General features: G+C 32.0%; 1 protein-coding gene across 7 annotated transcripts in view; it reads left to right on the top strand.

The window, feature by feature from the left end:
- The window catches only part of Ipo11 (importin 11), a 199948-nt gene that overhangs the window by 113262 nt on the left and 69456 nt on the right, over window positions 1-17230 (top strand). For 6 of the 7 annotated variants that reach the window (XR_007346325.1, XM_048799989.1, XM_048799990.1 and 3 more), the window contains exons 21-24: window positions 2692-2807; window positions 8907-8983; window positions 14733-14821; window positions 15243-15323. Coding sequence is in view for 6 of the 7 variants with exons in the window: in XM_048799989.1 (XP_048655946.1) it covers window positions 2692-2807; window positions 8907-8983; window positions 14733-14821; window positions 15243-15323 (363 nt within the window). In the remaining variant the exon portion in view is untranslated. The remainder of the gene's footprint in view (window positions 1-2691; window positions 2808-8906; window positions 8984-14732; window positions 14822-15242; window positions 15324-17230) is intronic. The other variant, XM_015497266.2, reaches the window with a different exon arrangement.

The following is a 17230-nucleotide window of genomic DNA, read 5'->3' as shown; positions in this document are numbered from 1 at the left end:
TTTTTCTTATGGTTTTAAGTCCTTAAAAAAAAAGTCTGTATCTTTTTTAGTGTGTTTTAGGAGAGAACAGTAGTAAATGCTTGTCCTGAATCTGTCAGCTTTCTCCAGATAACTAGCATAGTGATTTTTCTGAGTTGTTTGGTGTAGTTAGAACATGATATACAGAACTTGTATATTGGATCAAGAAGGCTAAAATAATATCTTTTGAAGTTCAGAGGAAGGATTGTTACGATTTCTTACTTTCTTTCTTTTGTACTGAAGATTGGACCCTGAGGCATTGAGTCACATCTCCAGTGCTGCCTCGACCCCTCCCCCTCCTTTAAAATTTTATGTAGAGACAGGGTCTCCCTGAGTTGCTCAGGACCTTACTAAGTTTTTGAGGCTGGCTCTGAACTTGCAATCTTCCTGCCTTAACCTCCTGAGCCACTGGGGTGATTATTTTTATTTTAGAAAAGCTGTCAAAGCCTCACTGAGATTCTTAATTATGAAAAAGGATCTAGATAAGGGTGATGATAAGGATCTAGGTTCAATTTATGGAAAAGAGGGGGAGAGATTTAAAGAATATTAAAGAGGTAGGATTAAGGATTGTTTGGACATGAAGTAAAGTTAGGGATGAATCAGGAAGAGGATAGGATATAATTTATCACTAAGTTTAATGGTTCATGTCACTTGAATGCAGGAAGGAAATGTAGGAAGAGGAGCAATTTCTTTTTCTCTTTTCTTCTTTTCTTTTTTTTTGGTACTGGCTATTGAACCCAGGGTGCTCCGTCACTGAGCTACATTTGAGACAAGGTCTCACTAAATTACTTAGGGCCTCGCTGAGTTGTTTGTGGCTAGCCTTGAACTTGAGATCCTCCTGCCTCATCCTCCTGAGTCACTAATGAACAATTTTTTAGGAAGACAATGAGTTGGTTCAGTGTTAAGAGTTTGAGATTCCTTCTGGAAGATAATGTCCTATAGTCATTTGAGTGTCTGGAACTCAGAAAATTGGGTTGGAGGTAATAGATTTAGACATAATCAATGTGTTAATGGGATATGAGAAGAGAACCAAGGGCAGTACCCTGAGAAAGGTCAAATCTAAGGGGTACTGTTCCTGTTTTTTTCTTTAAAAAAATTATAGGTCACAGAAAGTTACAAAGTTAATTTCCTCTTATAAACTGATAAATTTATTTGAGATTTCATAATATGGTAGACAATATCTTATAGTTATTGTGGGTCTCTAGAGAGTTCACATTTTTAAAGCTTCATATCAGGGACTGGGACATCATTCAGTCTTTAGATTACAAGGTACTTAGATCTCTTAGTCTTTGACACAGTGTTTGTGTGTTCAGCAGTTATTTACCTTAGTTTTTCTAATGCTAGCATGTTTTGCTTATTTTAGTAGGCTATTGAGTAAATTTTAATTTCCCTGGGAACTTTTTAGTCTACTTGATAATCAAAATGAATTTGACTGTTTTTTTAAATATGTTTTTTTATTTATGTTCCATGAAAAGACTGAACTATGGGGAATGAAATTTAACTTAGTTCTAAGGCCCAGTATACTACTTTATTAGGTAATGGAATTTTTATAGTTCTCTTCCTTAGAAAACTCTTTAATAAGATCTTCTAAATTATTTTTGGTTAGAGAGAAAGCTAAACTTACAGTTAACACATTTAGCAATAAACTTTATGCATTTCTACTGAAAATGTATATGTCCCATAGATGATGATGAGGTGAAAGACAAATATTGCATGATCTTAATATATGAGTCAGAAAAAGTTGAACTAAAAGAAGCAGGAATTAGAGTGGTGTTTTCCAGGGGACAAGGAGGGGAGAAATGTTTTGAACAAAAGTATAAAATTTTAACTAGACAAAAGATTTAAATTAGATTTATTACATAGTGTGATGACTATAGTTAATAATGTACACTCTAAAATTGGAGGAAAAAAGAACTAAACTGAGGGTATATGACATCATAGGGGGAATATGTATATATTTTATGGCATTGTAATTATTTGGGGGATGGGGGTAACCTAGGATGGAATTCAGGAAGACTTGACCCCTGAGCTGCATCCCCAGACCAATTTTGTATTTTATTTAGAGACAGGGTCTCACTGAGTTGCTTAGGGTCTCACCATTCTCCTGCCTCAGTCTCCCAAGCTTCTGGGATTATAGGTGTGTGCCATTATAGGCGAGCATCACCATGCCTGGCTGGCATTGTAATTTTCTGTAAGCTGTATTATTATTTGCATTATTTCCTAAGTGAGTAGGTGTTAGTTAATTTGGTTTTCTTTCTGCCTTTATTAGAGTATAGAGATTATTATGGTTAAGAGATTGATTTGTAATCCTTTTTATTTTCTTCAGAAGTGTTTATAGTATGCTACACCAATGAACCCCCCTAAGATATCAGTAAGCATACTGGAATTTTAGATTAGACTTCTTTTTCATCTTTCATCTTTGTTTTCTTAGATTATTAAAAATAATTAACAAAAAGCCAAGGCATGTATATTTTTTTACTGCCATTAGGAAGTTGAATAGTATTTTTTGATTCTATTTGTAAACAGCTTTTAATAGTGCATATAATGAGAGCCATCCTCAAAAACTCTTGATTTATTCTTTACAAATTGATTTCAGATATGATAGGTAAATTTTTGGTGGGAGGGAGGGACCTTAGAGTGTCTTATCATAAGTTGTATTTATACTTCTCATAGGGATTAGGAGCAGACAGCAAGAACCTGTACCCTTTCCTGCTCCCAGTTATCCAACTGAGTACAGATGTTTCCCAGCCTCCACATGTCTATCTTCTGGAAGATGGTTTAGAATTATGGTAAGAGGAAAAACTTGATACCATTATTTTTTCCCTGGCCTTCCCTACTCTCATGCCAATAAAGTAAAGGTCATGTGTAAAAACACTGTAGCATTAAAAAAAATAAGAACATGAAATTGATTTCCCCAAATGGATAACATAACAGCTCCTTTTGGGGGGCAGATGCTATTCAGTATAGGTTTATAACAGACGAATCATCTACATTTCTTCTTTTGGAATTTGGCATGTAAAATGAGAATTGTGGTAACTTTCACAAATTAAAATTGTCTTAAAATTTCCAATCTATGAAATGTGATGGGGGGATATTGAGTTATTTCTCAACCTCTATCTTACCTTACTAAGTAAGTGCCGAAATATTATACCTCAGCCCAAAATGCTTATACTACATGTGTAGCATTAAAAGAATGAAGAAAAAACACAAATCCCTATTTCCGTGGCAGTTTAGTGCTATAAACATTTATTAGTTTACTGTGTATGTAAGCAGCTATTCTAGAAAATCCTTTTGCTTTATTAAACTCAGCTTAGTGATGGAAAAAGTTTCAGAGACAGTCTTTTAATGAATGATACGTGAAAGATTTAGAAATTCCGGTGTGTAAATTGACTACTGGAGTTAGTAGTCCTACTACTACTCCCTTTCCTCCTTTCTTTGTTAGTTTTGCTTAGTTGTCTAAGAATTAACAGTTTTGATTCTTAGAAATTGTTATAGGTACAAATTATAAATTACTGATCTTATATTAGAATAGTGAATGAATGATTTAAAAACTTAACTAGATAAATCCTTACTAATTTGTGATTTGGGTTCCTGATATTCTTTCCCAGTTTATGTTATTTGAACTGAAATGACAGGTAGATAGTTTGATTGTTAATTAGCATGTTGTTGAAATCTTTTATATTCATATTTTTATGTTTGTATAGGGTGGACCACTCTAGACCAGAGGTTGGTAAACATTTTTGGTAAAGGGCCAGATAGTAAATGTTTTAGGGTTTCCAGATCATATAGTCTCTGCTGGTCAAAGCCATCATAGACATTACATAAAAAAATGGACATGGCTGTGCTCCAACTAAAGATCATTCCCAGAAATAGAATATGGATTGGTTTTAGCCCATGACCTATAGGTTGCCAACCCTTGTTCTAGATTATAAATTAAAACATTAATTCTGGCACAAAATTACTTTTCATTACATATAGATACTATATGATGTTGAATGTTAGAAAATGTTAAAATTATGAAGAGCTAGATTCAGACTTGTCAGTATTAGACTTAGTGCGTTTATTAAAAGCATATAAGTTTTCAAAGAATTATGTAAACAAAGTATAATAACAATGCATTGCTCTGCTAATGGTAATTTCATTTTTCCTAGCCTTATGCAATTCATCATGAATAATGACTGAATATAAATTTTTTTTAAAACTTATTAAATTTATTACTAGTTAAGGTTCTCTAGATTAAAGAATCAGTGTACAAATTTAAATTTCTTTATATATTTCTCTAGAGCTCATATTTGGAACCAGACAGATATAGGTGCCAGTCTGTTTTAATACTGCATTCAGTTTGTAATGCTTTATTCAGTTTATCATTTGAATAAATCATCTGTGAATTTAGGAAAAATAATTAGTACTTTACATGGTTGTTGTGAGAATGAGATGTTTGCTAAAGTGGCTAGCTCTTTGTATATGGCATTTAAAGCCATATAAGATTGCATGGTAAGAGAAGTTTAGATAGAGAATATTCTGCTCAGGGCAGGATCCTGATGAACTTACAAGATTTTGTGGATAGAAGAGGAGTCATCTACTAAGACAGAGAAAGGAGGAGCCATCTAGAAAGACAGAGAAAGGCTATCTATTGATATAGTAGGAAACCAAAGCTAAGAGAGAATATCTATAATGAGGGAGTGGGCAGCTGTGGCAAATGTTTCTGATTCTCCTAATAAGGTAATAAAGAGAAGTGAATTTGTCCTCCTGGAGATGCCAGAAGGGTTTTCAGTGGCGAGATTGGAACAGGAATTAGAATGAGTAGGTTGAACAAGGAATTTGAAGTAAGTACTGAACACTGACAACTTGTTTGAGAATTTTTATTATAAAGAAGAGTCTAGAATGTAAGCCTGGAAATGTAAGATCTAGAAGAATGGGTGAGGCTTGACTGAGAGAGTGGGGTAATTGGAGGAGAAGGAAAGGGACAGAAGTCAGAACTCAATGGAGGAGTTGAATTTTGATAGCAGTTGCAATACTTCATGTTAACTGGAGGCAGGAAGGTAGATTTCCAAATTTTGTAGTTAGGTAATATAGGAATTTGTTCCATATAACAGACTTGTGTTTTTCAATCAAATATGAAACATGTTCATCAGCTGGGAGTTTTGGGCTGATGTAGGAGTATACACAGATATGAGAGAGATGTCGGGGAGGAAAGTTATAAAGTAGTTAAAAAAATGAGAATTGGAATTTATTATGGATAACCAATACCAGCTGATATTTATGGTCATGAATGTAAAGTGAAACTCGCAGACCAGTTACGTGATTTTTTTCATTGTTTCTTATTTTCCCCTAGAACCATTTCTCTAGAGATTTGTCAGAGAACCAGCTTTTTGCTTTTACTCTGTTGTTTATTTCCTCTTTCATTCTGCTCTTATGTTTATTATCTCCTCTTCCTACTTGCTGTAGTTTTTTCCTGTGTCATATAACTTATATCCTAAGAATCAACTCATGAGTTTTTAGTCTTATTTTTTCATTTTTCTAACAATATAAATTTGTAGCAATACTATAAATGATTTTAAGCAGAATTTTAAAAAGTATTTTACTTGAAAAGGTGTGTGTGTGTGTTTGTGTATGTGTGTGTGCACGTATGTGTGGCAATAAATGCTATATAAGCAATGTCTGCTATATACCATTAAATGCAGTATGATTTTCATCATTTAAAAACAAAAAGAACAAAACAATTTGATTGCTTTTTGCCATGTATTTAAGAGATTATATTTTTCTCTTAAAAGATAAAAATTCTTACAAAAGCCTTGGCTTCTTGAGAAAAACTTTATTTACTTGGATAAATTATAAAGTACTATTAAAAAAGTTTTTTTGTTAGTATTTTGCCTAATTTTCTTTTTTCTTGTATTTATAAATGAGCTGGTTCTGTGATCTATACATTATGGCATTGTTTTGTTTTATATTAGGGTTATTTTACTAGTCTAACAATTTTGAAAATTATTTTCTTTACACTGTAATGCTTTTTGTAATGTGCTGTTTATTCTTTGGACATTTTAAGAATTTACTAATAAACTTGAAATGGACCCAGGGTGGAGACCAGGGATTCATTTATAGCTTTTTTTCCCCCTTCATACTAAGGATTGAACTCAGGGCCACTAGACCACTGAGCCACATCTCCAGCTCTATTTTGTATTTTATTTAAAGACAGGTCTCACTGAGTTGTTTAGTGCCCCACTTTTGCTGAGGCAGGCTTTAAACTCAAGATCCTCCTGCCTCAGCCTCCTGAGCTGCTGGGATTACAAGTGTGTGCCACAGTGCCCAGCTCATTTACAGCTTTGATATCATCCTCTGTTATAAGTTTAAATATTTATTTTATTTATTTATTTGACTTTTAATTTTAGTTGTTTTTTTTTCAAAGTACATTTATTGAAATTGATCAAATTATTTTGTATGCATGTATGAATATGTTGCATGAATCCCACTATTATATACAGTTATGATGCTCTAATACAAACATTTAAAAATGATGTATATTTATTAAAGTACATTTTTCAGAGCTCCTTATGATTGAACTCTTAGATTTATAAATTGTTTCTGTCCTTTGAAATATTTTTGCTTCATATATTTTATTTCCTATATTTAATTGTGAATTTATAGGATTTCTTAATGTATAAGGCAAAAGGTTCATTTTTTTCATTTTTCTTATTAAATAATAAAATATTCAAAGCTGTGAAATTAGTATTGGAAATAGGTATATATTTCCCATATATTTGGATAGTCTTTTTTAAAAAAAATTTTTGTTGCTATCATTTCCGATTGTTTAGTGACTTCTTTGACCAAACATTGTATATTTTTGCTGTTATTAAAGTATATGATTCAGATATGAATTTGTTACATTACCTCTATAACAGGTGACTTATATGGTGTTTTGTTTTGTGGTGCTGTATGTCCAACCCAGGGCCTTTTGCATGTTAGGCAAGTGCTCTACTATTGAGCTATATTTTCCATTGTACATTGTGTGTGTGTGTGTGTGTGTGTGTGTGTGTTAAATCAATGTTAAGGACTAAACATCCATTTTTGTAATATGTCATTGCAGTGATGAGAGTGCCACTGATACAGAGTTTTACATGCATTTATTTTTTTTAACTTGTTAGTTATGTAGCTCATGTCATTATTTTGCTTTTTCTTCTTAATATTGATTTATTAAAAATACTCCAGTTGTCTTAGTGTTCATGGCTTAAACTTTTTGTTCTATATGTTCTAAAAATATGTTGCTTACTACAAAATTTTGTTATTTTTAGTAACTTTATGCATTGTTAAAAACATTGAATTTAAAATTTGAAATATTTTCATGAAAAATATATGTATATGCAGTGATATTAGTCAAAATAGTCGTTGTCTTTTTTAATGGTAAAGAGTAGTGCTTTGAATTTTTTTTTGGGGGGGGGGTCTCATTTCTTCTCCCGTCTCGTCTTTATTAGTTGATTCTGAAGTCAAACACCTTGTCATTTTAAGTAGTTTAAATTCAGATTTTTCCCCCCCGCTTTTGAATAGCATGGTTTCTTCCATGAAAGCTAGCACAGAAAATAGAGTAACAACTTGAAAGGGAAAGTACAAGCCTCAGATAGTTTGGACCTGTTGACAAGGAAAGTCTGTTCATTGTGCTGTTTTTTTTTTTTTTTTTAGTAAATTAATTTCTGTTTATTTTATATATTTTATATATACTAAGTTGTACTAACAAGTTAAGCAAGTATCTGTCTCAAATTTCTCAGCCCCATTTATACCTTTTTCTTTTCTTGAAATTTTTTGTCTGATTTTAGGCATCCTCCTTAGGCAATTAGGCAAGCCTAATTTCCAGAAAAAACTCTATAGGGATTTGAACTGAAATGGTGTTAAACTGCTTAATTGTTTAACAGTGAGAATTGACATCTTTGTGATGGTGGATTTTTGTATCTGTGAGACATAACATCATCCAGTTATTTCTTAACTATTGATTTTTGGCATATAGAGAGTCCGTTGATGTTCATATATTGATAGTCTCTCTTATTCTTGTATCTTTTACTAACTTGCTTGGCATATTAGAGGCCCTTCATACGTAAACTGAATAATTATGGAGGTAGACAAGGTATTACAGTGTTTAGAGGCTTATTTCTGCTTTTCAAGAGGACAGTTTCAACATGTCATCATCGATAAGTATATTTACTATGAGTATTTGGTACTTTCTTGTGGAATTTCCTTTCTATTTATAATCAGGTAAGAATTTTTATAGCAATTACTATATTTAATAGTTTTTTTTTCTTTTTTGCTGCTATTATGATAATCATGGTTTTCTCCTTTAAGTTCTCTGGGGCTTAGGGGAGATAGATAAACCAGTCACACACTTCTGTGATAAACCATAATTTATATAATTTTTTATACATTGATTGTTGTAGATTGCTAAGGGTGTTAGATTGGCTTGTAATCGCACTTTGTTGTTTTAAGTTCATATTTAGAAAGTATTTAGCCTATCATTTTACTAATATTAGTCCATTTTCTTGTTGAAGGGGCATATAAATTACATGTCGCACAAGAGCATTTCAAGAAAATCAGAAAAACAAGAGAATTTTCCCCCTTTTCACCATATTAATCATGCTTTTGCTTTAAAATTATAATTTCATTATTATCCATACTTTAGTAAATACTTTCCTTACTATTATTGTTATATATGAAGAAATAATACTGCATAATCTACGCATAGGTATTTATTTTGAGGTATTTGCCAATTTTTGTAAATAGTTTTTATAACTGTATGTTTTATCTACTGTTTTATCCTTTAGAGAAAACTTTTTATATTCATATTATTGTATTAGTAGCATCAATGGGCATGAAAATGATTTAATCATCTGTGGTTTTCTACCTAGGTTAGTAACATTGGAGAATAGCCCATGTATTACACCAGAGTTGCTTCGTGTATTTCAGAATATGTCACCACTTCTTGGTAAGTGTTAAAGCATAAACTAATTAATATTTTTTAATTCAGCCATAATTTGGGGATATTGTAGCTAACTTTAAATCATACCTTCCATTATTCTTAAAAAGAGTCCCTGATGTTAAGAAATAAGGTGAATTGTGTTTTTAAGTTTCTACATTATTCTATATAACTTTTAAGAATAATAGGCATGGTGGTATGTACCTATAATCTCATCTAGTTTGGAGATTGAGGCAAGAAGATCACAAATTCAAAACCAGCCAGGGCAGCGTAGCAAGATCCTCTCTCAAGAACAAGAACAACAACAACACAAAAAAAAAGGCTGGGGATGTAGGTTAGTGTGGGTGTTTTCCTAGCAAGTGTTATACCCTGGATTTGATCCCCAGGACCAAAAACACAGGGAAAAAATTTTTTTAAAATATATAATTAAAATAGTATGTAGTAAAGTTACTTTTCTTATCCTAAGATTGTATCCAGCTTCTTTTTTTTTAAAACAGATAAAACATTTTTTATACACCTTTATTTTATTTATTCATTTTTATGTGGTGCCAAGGATTGAACCCAGTGTCTTGCACATGCTAGGCAAGCGTTCTACCACTGAGCCACAACCCCAGTCCCCTCTTTTTTTTTTTTTTTTTAAGTGTTGTTGGACTTTTGTTTTATTTATTTATTTATATGTGGTGCTAAGAATTAAACCCAGTGCCTCACATGCCAGGCAAGTGTGCTACCACTGGAGCCACAGTCACAGCCCAGTATAGCCATTTTGACAGTATCAATTCTGCCTATCAAAGAACATGGGAGGTCTTTCCGTCTTCTAAGGTCTTTTTCCATTTCTTTCTTTAGTGTTCTATAGTTTTCATTATAGAGGCCTTTCACCTCTTTTGTTAGATTGATTCCCAAGTATTTTTTATTCTTTTTGAAACTGTTGTGAATGGGATAGTTTTCCTAAATTCTTTTTTAGCAGAATCATCTTTGGAGTATAGGAATGCAGTTGATTTATGGGTGTTAATTTTGAATCCTGCTACTGTGCTGAACTCATTTATGAGTTCTACAAATCTTTTGTTACAGTTTTTGGGGTCTTAATATAGGATCATATTGTCGGCAAACTGATTATTTGAGCTCTTCTTTTCCTATTTGTATCCCTTTAATTTCTTTCTCTTACCAGATTGCTCTTGCTTGGTTTTCAAGGACTGTGTTGAATGGCAGTAGTGAAAGTAAACATCCTTGTCTTGTTCCTATTTTTAGAGGAAATGCCTTCAGTTTTTCTTTTTTCAGAATAATGTTGACCTTGGGTTTATTGTATATAGTCTTTACAATGTTGAGGTAAGTTTCTTCTATCCCTAGTTTTTCTAGTGTTTTAAACATGAATGGGTTTTATACTTTGTCAAATGTTTTTTCTGCATCTATTGTGATAATCATGGGATTCTTATTTTTAAGTCTATTTATATGGTGAATTGTATTTATTGGTTTCCGTATCTTGAACCAACTTTGCATCTCTGGGATAAAACTCACTTGATCATGTTGCACTGTCTTTTTAATGTGTTTTTGTATGCAGTTTGCCAATATTAACAATTTTTGCATCTATGTTCATAAAGGATATTGGTCTGAAGTTTTCTTTTTTTGATATGTCTTTTGTCTATTTTTGGCATTAATGATTCTGACTTCGTAGAATGAGTTTGGCAGAATTTCTTCCTTTTATATTTTGTGGAATAATTTGAGGAGAATTGGTATTAGTTCTTCTTGAAAGGTCTGTTAGAACTTGATGACTTGGACTTTTGTTTGTTGGAAGGCTTTTGATTACAGGTTCAATTTCGTTACTTAAGATTGATCTGTTTAAGTTTTCTATATCCTCCTGGTTAAGTTTGGGTAGGTCATATGTTTCTAGGAATGTGTCCATATTGTGGAGCTATTCTAAATAGGTCATTGGAATATGAATTTTCAAAATAGTTTCTGATGATCCTCTGGATTTTAGTAGTATAGGTGGTGATATGTCCTTTCTCATCTCAGTCTTTGAAAATTTCAGTTTTTACCCCCCTTTTTTGGTTAGTTTGCTAAGGGTTTAACAATATTAAAATGTCAAAAAACCAACTCTTTGTTTTGTTTATCTTTTGTAATTTTTTTAAATCTCAATTTCACTGATTTTGGCTCTGATTTTAATTATTTCCTGTCTTCTTCTAATTTTGTCGTTGGTACACCCCCACCCCAGGGCTTTAAGATGTAATGTTAAGTTATTTATTTGGTATCTTTCTGTTCTTTTAATGTCTGAGCTCAATGCTATGAACTTTCCTCCTAGAAAGGCCTTCATATTGTCTCAGAGATTTAGATATATTGTATCACTATTCTCATTTACCTCTAAGTATTTTTTTTTAATTTTTCCCTTGATTTCTTTTGCTAGCCATTCTTCATTTAAAAATATATTATTTAATCTCCAGGAATTAAGAGTGTTTTCTATTTTTTATCTTATTGTTGTTTTCTAATTTCATTCCATTATGATCTGATACAATGCAAGGTATTCTCCATTTTATGTATTTGCTAAGATTTTCTTTATGACCTAAAATACGGTCCATTTTAGAAAATGTCCCATGTTTTGTTGAGAGGAAAGTGCATTCAGTTATTGATGGATGAAATATTCTGTAGATATCTTAAGGCAATATCTTTGGCTATTTTTTTGTGGGGGGAGGTACCAGGGATTAAACTCAGGGGCACTCAACCACTGAACCACATACCCAGCCCTATTTTGTATTTTATTTAGAAACAGAGTCTCACTGAGTTGCTTAACACTTCACTTTTGCTGAGGCTGGTTTTGAACTCTTGATCCTGCTGCCTCAGCCTCCAGAGCTTCTGGGATTGTAGGCATGTGCCACTACAACCCCGCTTCTTAGTTATTTTTTGTTTGTGTGATATATGCAGTGATGAGAGAGGCATTTTAAACTCATCCAGTATACTGTATTGTGATCTATTTGATTCTTAATATTGAATAGTGTTTGTTTGATATACATAGATGCTCCAGTGTTTGGGGCATAAATATTTATGACCATTGTATCTTGGTGATGTGTGATTCCCTTAAGCAGTATGAAATGACCTTTTTGTCTCTTCTAATTAATTTGGCTTGAAGTCCACTTTATCTGATATGAGAATAATAACTCCTGCTTAGTTTCGAGATCTATGTGATGTGAATGCTGTTTTTTCCATCCTTTTACCTTCAATCTGTGGATGTCTTTGCCTGTGAGGTGAATCTCTTGCAGATAGCGTAATTTTGGGTCTTGTTTTTCAAACAAATCTGCCACCTGTGTCTTTTGATTAGAGTTTAGGTCATTTACATTCGGTAATATTGAGAGATTTTTTTTTTTTTTACTTCCTGCCATTTTGATTTATTTCTAATGTTTAAATTGGGTTTGCTTCTCCTTTGATTTACTGTTGTTCTAGTGCAATTTGTGTCTATGCTTGTTTCCATTTTTATTTTTTACTTCTTAAAATATTTAGTATGTTTTGTAGTACAGGCTTTCTAGTTATGAAGTTTTTAGCTTTTGTTTATTGTAAAAAATGTTTATTTCATCTTTAGTTCTAATACTTAATTTTGCTAGGTATAGTAATCTTGGTTGACAAGTATTTTCTTTCAGAGCTTGAGATAGATAAATAGATATAATTTTCTTAAGCATCTGGGTTGAGAAATCTGTTGAAATTCAAATTGGCTTACCTTTAGATGTCACCATACATTTTTCTCTTGCAGCTTTTAAGATTCTATCCTTTTTACATTAAAAAATTTTTATAATAATGTGTCTTGGAATGGATCTGTTGTGATTTTGTGTATTTGGTATCCTATATGTCTCCTGTATTTGACTTTCCATTTTATTCCTAAGGTTTGGAAAATTTCCTGATACTATTTCATTGAAAAGATTGTGCATTCTTTTAGTTTGTGTTTCAGAGCTTTCATCTATCCCCATGAATCTTAAATTTGGTCTTTTAATGTCATCCCACATTTCTTGAATATTCTGTTCATTGTCTCATAACATCTTTTTTCTTTGGTTGACTTCATTTTCAAGATTATATACTTTGTTTTCAGTCTCTCTTCAAAGTAGTCTAATCTATTGGTTATGCTTTCCATTGAAATTTGGATTTGGTTTATTGATTTCTTTATTTTGAGGATTTCTGCTTGGTTCTTTTTTGGAATATCTCTTTTTTTTTTGAAGTGATCTTTCACTTTCTATATTTTCTTTGTGATTTCACTCCTTACATTGTCTTTTAGCTCATGGAACAGCTTATCTATAAGTTTTTTTTTTTTTAATTATTTTTTAGTTGTAGTTGGACACAATACCATTATTTTAATGTGGTGCTGAGGATTGAACCCAGGGCCTCCCATGTGCTAGGTGAGCACTCTACCGCTGAGCCACAAGCCCAGCCCCAACTGTAAGCTTTTTAAATTCCTTCTTTGACATTTCCTCCATAGTCAAAAAGTCAGTTGTTGAAGCATTATGGGTTGTTTGGGATGGTTTGTTCCCTTGCTTTTTCATATTGTTTGTATGCCTACCCATCTGCTGGTATAGGTTTGGCTTTTTTTAAACGAAGGACTACTTTGTGAGTTGTTTTTTGTTTTTGTTTTTTCTTTAAGATCCCAGGGTTGGGTGAATATCCTGATGATGATGTATTAATTTAATGTTTGACCTCTGCTGATCCCAATATCAGCACTACTTTAATAAGAGATGGCCCTGAGCCCTATTTACTATGATCATTTTTCAACCAAGCCTCATTCTGTTCAACTTCATACGAACAAAATTTTTTTGCAGTTGTTCTCAAGTTTCTCAAATTCAGGTATAAACCTAAATTGAAGTTCTGGAACAGACCAAAAATTAGTTGTTGGGCTGAGGCTGTAGCTCATTGGTAGAGCAGCTGCCTCGCACACGTGAGGCACTGTGTTCAATCTTCAGCACCACATAAAAAAAAAAGTAAAATAAAGATATTTGTCCATCGACAATTTAAAAAAAATACTTAAAAAATTAATTGTTAAATCTGGTAAACTTGCCTTAAGTGGGGGCTAAAAGGAGGGAGGAAGAGAGATTGGGCAAATTGGAGAGGAAAAAAGAGGGTGGTGAAAGAGAGAAAGGGAAAGTAATAAGAAGGTAATTTTCACCAAGGTAAATTTTAGCTATTTCTTTTCAAATGCAAAGTAATAATTTTATTAAAATTGAATGTGACCAAATGATGGTGCATTGCAATTTTATATCTTCCTACATACAATAAGTATATCATAGAATATAGATTATTTATAATTATACAGATCAAAACATAACTCCACACTATCATCTATATCTGAAACTTGCCATACATTATTACAACTATATTCACTTCATGTACATTTGGATCAATTAAAAAAAATTTTTTTTTCATCCTGGAAATTCCATGTTTAATAACATTTTTTATATGTAGATTTTTTTATGGGGAGCAAATTTGAAGAACAAAGCCCAAGAATTGAATACCTGAACAAAATATAATACTTTGGGATTATAGTAGGGAACTTTTTTCATAAGTAAAATAGAATATTCAGTGACAGTGCAGTATACTGAGTAAATGCTCATTGAGTTCATTTAATCGTCAAAATATAATGATAAAATGATTCAGTCACATGTTATTTGCCATTTTATCACTAAAAATTTAGATTGAAATGAAAGGTTGGGTCAAATTATTTTCTGATTGTTTTTATCACTTTACTTAAACTGATTTGAACAATGAATTAATTTGTTCTTTATTTTGAAAATTATTGTTTTGGCAGAACTAAGTTCAGAAAATCTCAGAACCTGTTTTAAGATCATCAATGGCTATATCTTTTTATCATCAACAGAATTTTTACAGGTATGTTGGAGTAGTGTTTGTAAGAAATTAAGTAGTTATTATGTTCATTATTGTTATTATTGTTTATTATTGTCATTTCAAAATTTAAGATTATTTTGTTAATTTAATGGGGAAAAATTCACTGTGAGCATTCCCCACTGCAAGGAAGATGTGATACCTGCCGCTCCATTGTTATATAATGCAGGAACTGTGCTATTTAAATAAATATATCCTCATTTCTATAAAAATCAGTGTATCAATAAACTATTTTTGTGAGGCATAATCTTTTTTTCCTTAATCCTAAGACTTTTAGTTGAAAAACTTCATATGCTTAGACCTTTAGCATATACTTCTCAAATAGGTAATAATGAGTCTCAAAGTGAATTTATGCCTTTTTGATATTACAAATATATTCTTATATTGTCTTTGGATTGAATTTCAGACATATGCAGTGGGTCTTTGTCAGTCCTTTTGTGAGCTGTTAAAGGAAATTACTACAGAAGGTCAAGTTCAAGTGCTCAAGGTATTGTCATCTTTTGTCACCATCAGATGATTTAAAAAATTACCTGTTAAGTTTAATATCTCTGAATGTTTTGTGAAGTTGTACCTTCATTTGGTTGTGGTTGTTGGCAAGAAGAGTTGACGTAATTCTGAATGTGGTATTTTGTTTTAGCAATATTCATTTGGTTTAATCTCAAATTTGTACAGAAAGATCACTGGAAATCTTGTTAAAATGTAATTCTAGATCTTCAACAATCTCAGCTAATTGGGATGTTGCCTGTTCTGAGAATTCATTTTGTGTTGCAAGGTTTTAAAAACCAACTTTGTCTGAAGACTGTCTTCAGTTTGTTAGCCTACTTTTGGGTCAGATTTTTCACTGTATAATTTGGTAGTTTTAATTTCATTTAGGTGTTGAAGTTAGAGTATTAAGTTTGTTGAGGTTATGTATAATTAATAACCAAAAGCCTCAAAGTTATATATTATCTTTATGTAGTATATCTATGTTAAAGATATAGTGTTAAATATATATTATTTATTTACATGTAAACAAATACATGCATAAATCTGTATTAAAACTTACCTTTACATGTGCATATTATACATACATATTTTATGTATAGACTTTGAGAGAAGGTGTAGCTGTTGAATTTCTAATTTCTTAGTTTGTTCTAAGTCAGATATGAGTTGACTTCTGGCCTTTTGGATGGTTCATGCCTGTAATATTAGCGACCTGGAAGTCTGATGACGCAGGAGGATCACAAGTTTGAGGTCGTCCTCAGTCATTTATTCTGTAGGTTAAGAATCAGCAAATTTTTCTATTAAGAACCAGGTAGTAAAGATTTTAGGTTTTATGGGTCATACAATCTTTGTCTCAACTAATTCAAGCTTGTTATGGTAGTATGCATGTAATCATAGATGATATGTAAATGAATGACTATGGCTATGTCTCAGTAATGACCTTGTTTACAAAATCCTGCAGTGGAGTTTGGTCCATGGGCCTAAATTTGCCAACTTCTGGTATTTGGTTGTTAATACTCTTTTCTGCTAGGCCTAGGTGATAAGAAAATGTCAATTCCTACTCTTAAGTAATTCAGTTTTAGGGGGAAGAGGAGACAGGTAAACAACTGCTCAGTATTCAGTGTTATATAAAATTAGTGAGTTTGAATCAGAAGCATCTCAAAATCACCTGATGGACTTCTTGAAAATTTAGGTAGAACACAGGACATAATAGTTTTTTTTTGTTGTTGTTTTTCAAAAAGTTTCTCATGTGATTTTTGTAAGTACTTCTTGGTAGGAATCATTGTTAACTGTTTATATCACTCTAAGAATATAGAAGTGGTCACTTAACTCAGCATTTTGCAGAGAACTGTTTTTTAGGAAGAAGGATTTAAAATGTGAGCTGAGTTTTTAAAAGTTGTAGGGGTCACTACTGCCAGAATAAAACATAATTATTTGCTAATTCAGGCAACCCTAAGAAGTATGAATAAGACTAATAAAATGTGTAATACTACACAGAAGTGAATAAGACTAAGGACAGAGAAAATACTGTAGGATTCTCTGTTCAGGGTGGGGATAATGATGTTATTTAAAACACTTTTAGTTCTTGTTAACTGGAGTTATATTTCAGCTTAACTGAAGCGTTAATTTAAAAATTTTTGAGAAAAGGAAGGTTCTTGAGGAGATCATTAAGGACTATCTTGATATCCTAGGGATATATAGCAAAGTACATGACAACTTTGGTAGTTTAAAACATCAGAAATTTTACCTATAATGTTTATTAATTTTATCATTCAAAGTCAAGCTGTAGATAGGGCCCATACTATCTCTGTAAAGACCCCAGGAAAATCAATTTCAAGTGTATCTCTTAGTTTCTGGTGATCATTGGCAATTTTTTTTTTTTTTTTTTTTTTTTTTTTTTTTTTTTTTTTT

This window comes from Marmota marmota, unplaced genomic scaffold (assembly GCF_001458135.2).
Source record: "Marmota marmota marmota unplaced genomic scaffold, marMar, whole genome shotgun sequence".
NCBI classification, from domain to species: domain Eukaryota; kingdom Metazoa; phylum Chordata; class Mammalia; order Rodentia; family Sciuridae; genus Marmota; species Marmota marmota.
This window is presented reverse-complemented; position numbering and strand designations above follow the sequence as displayed.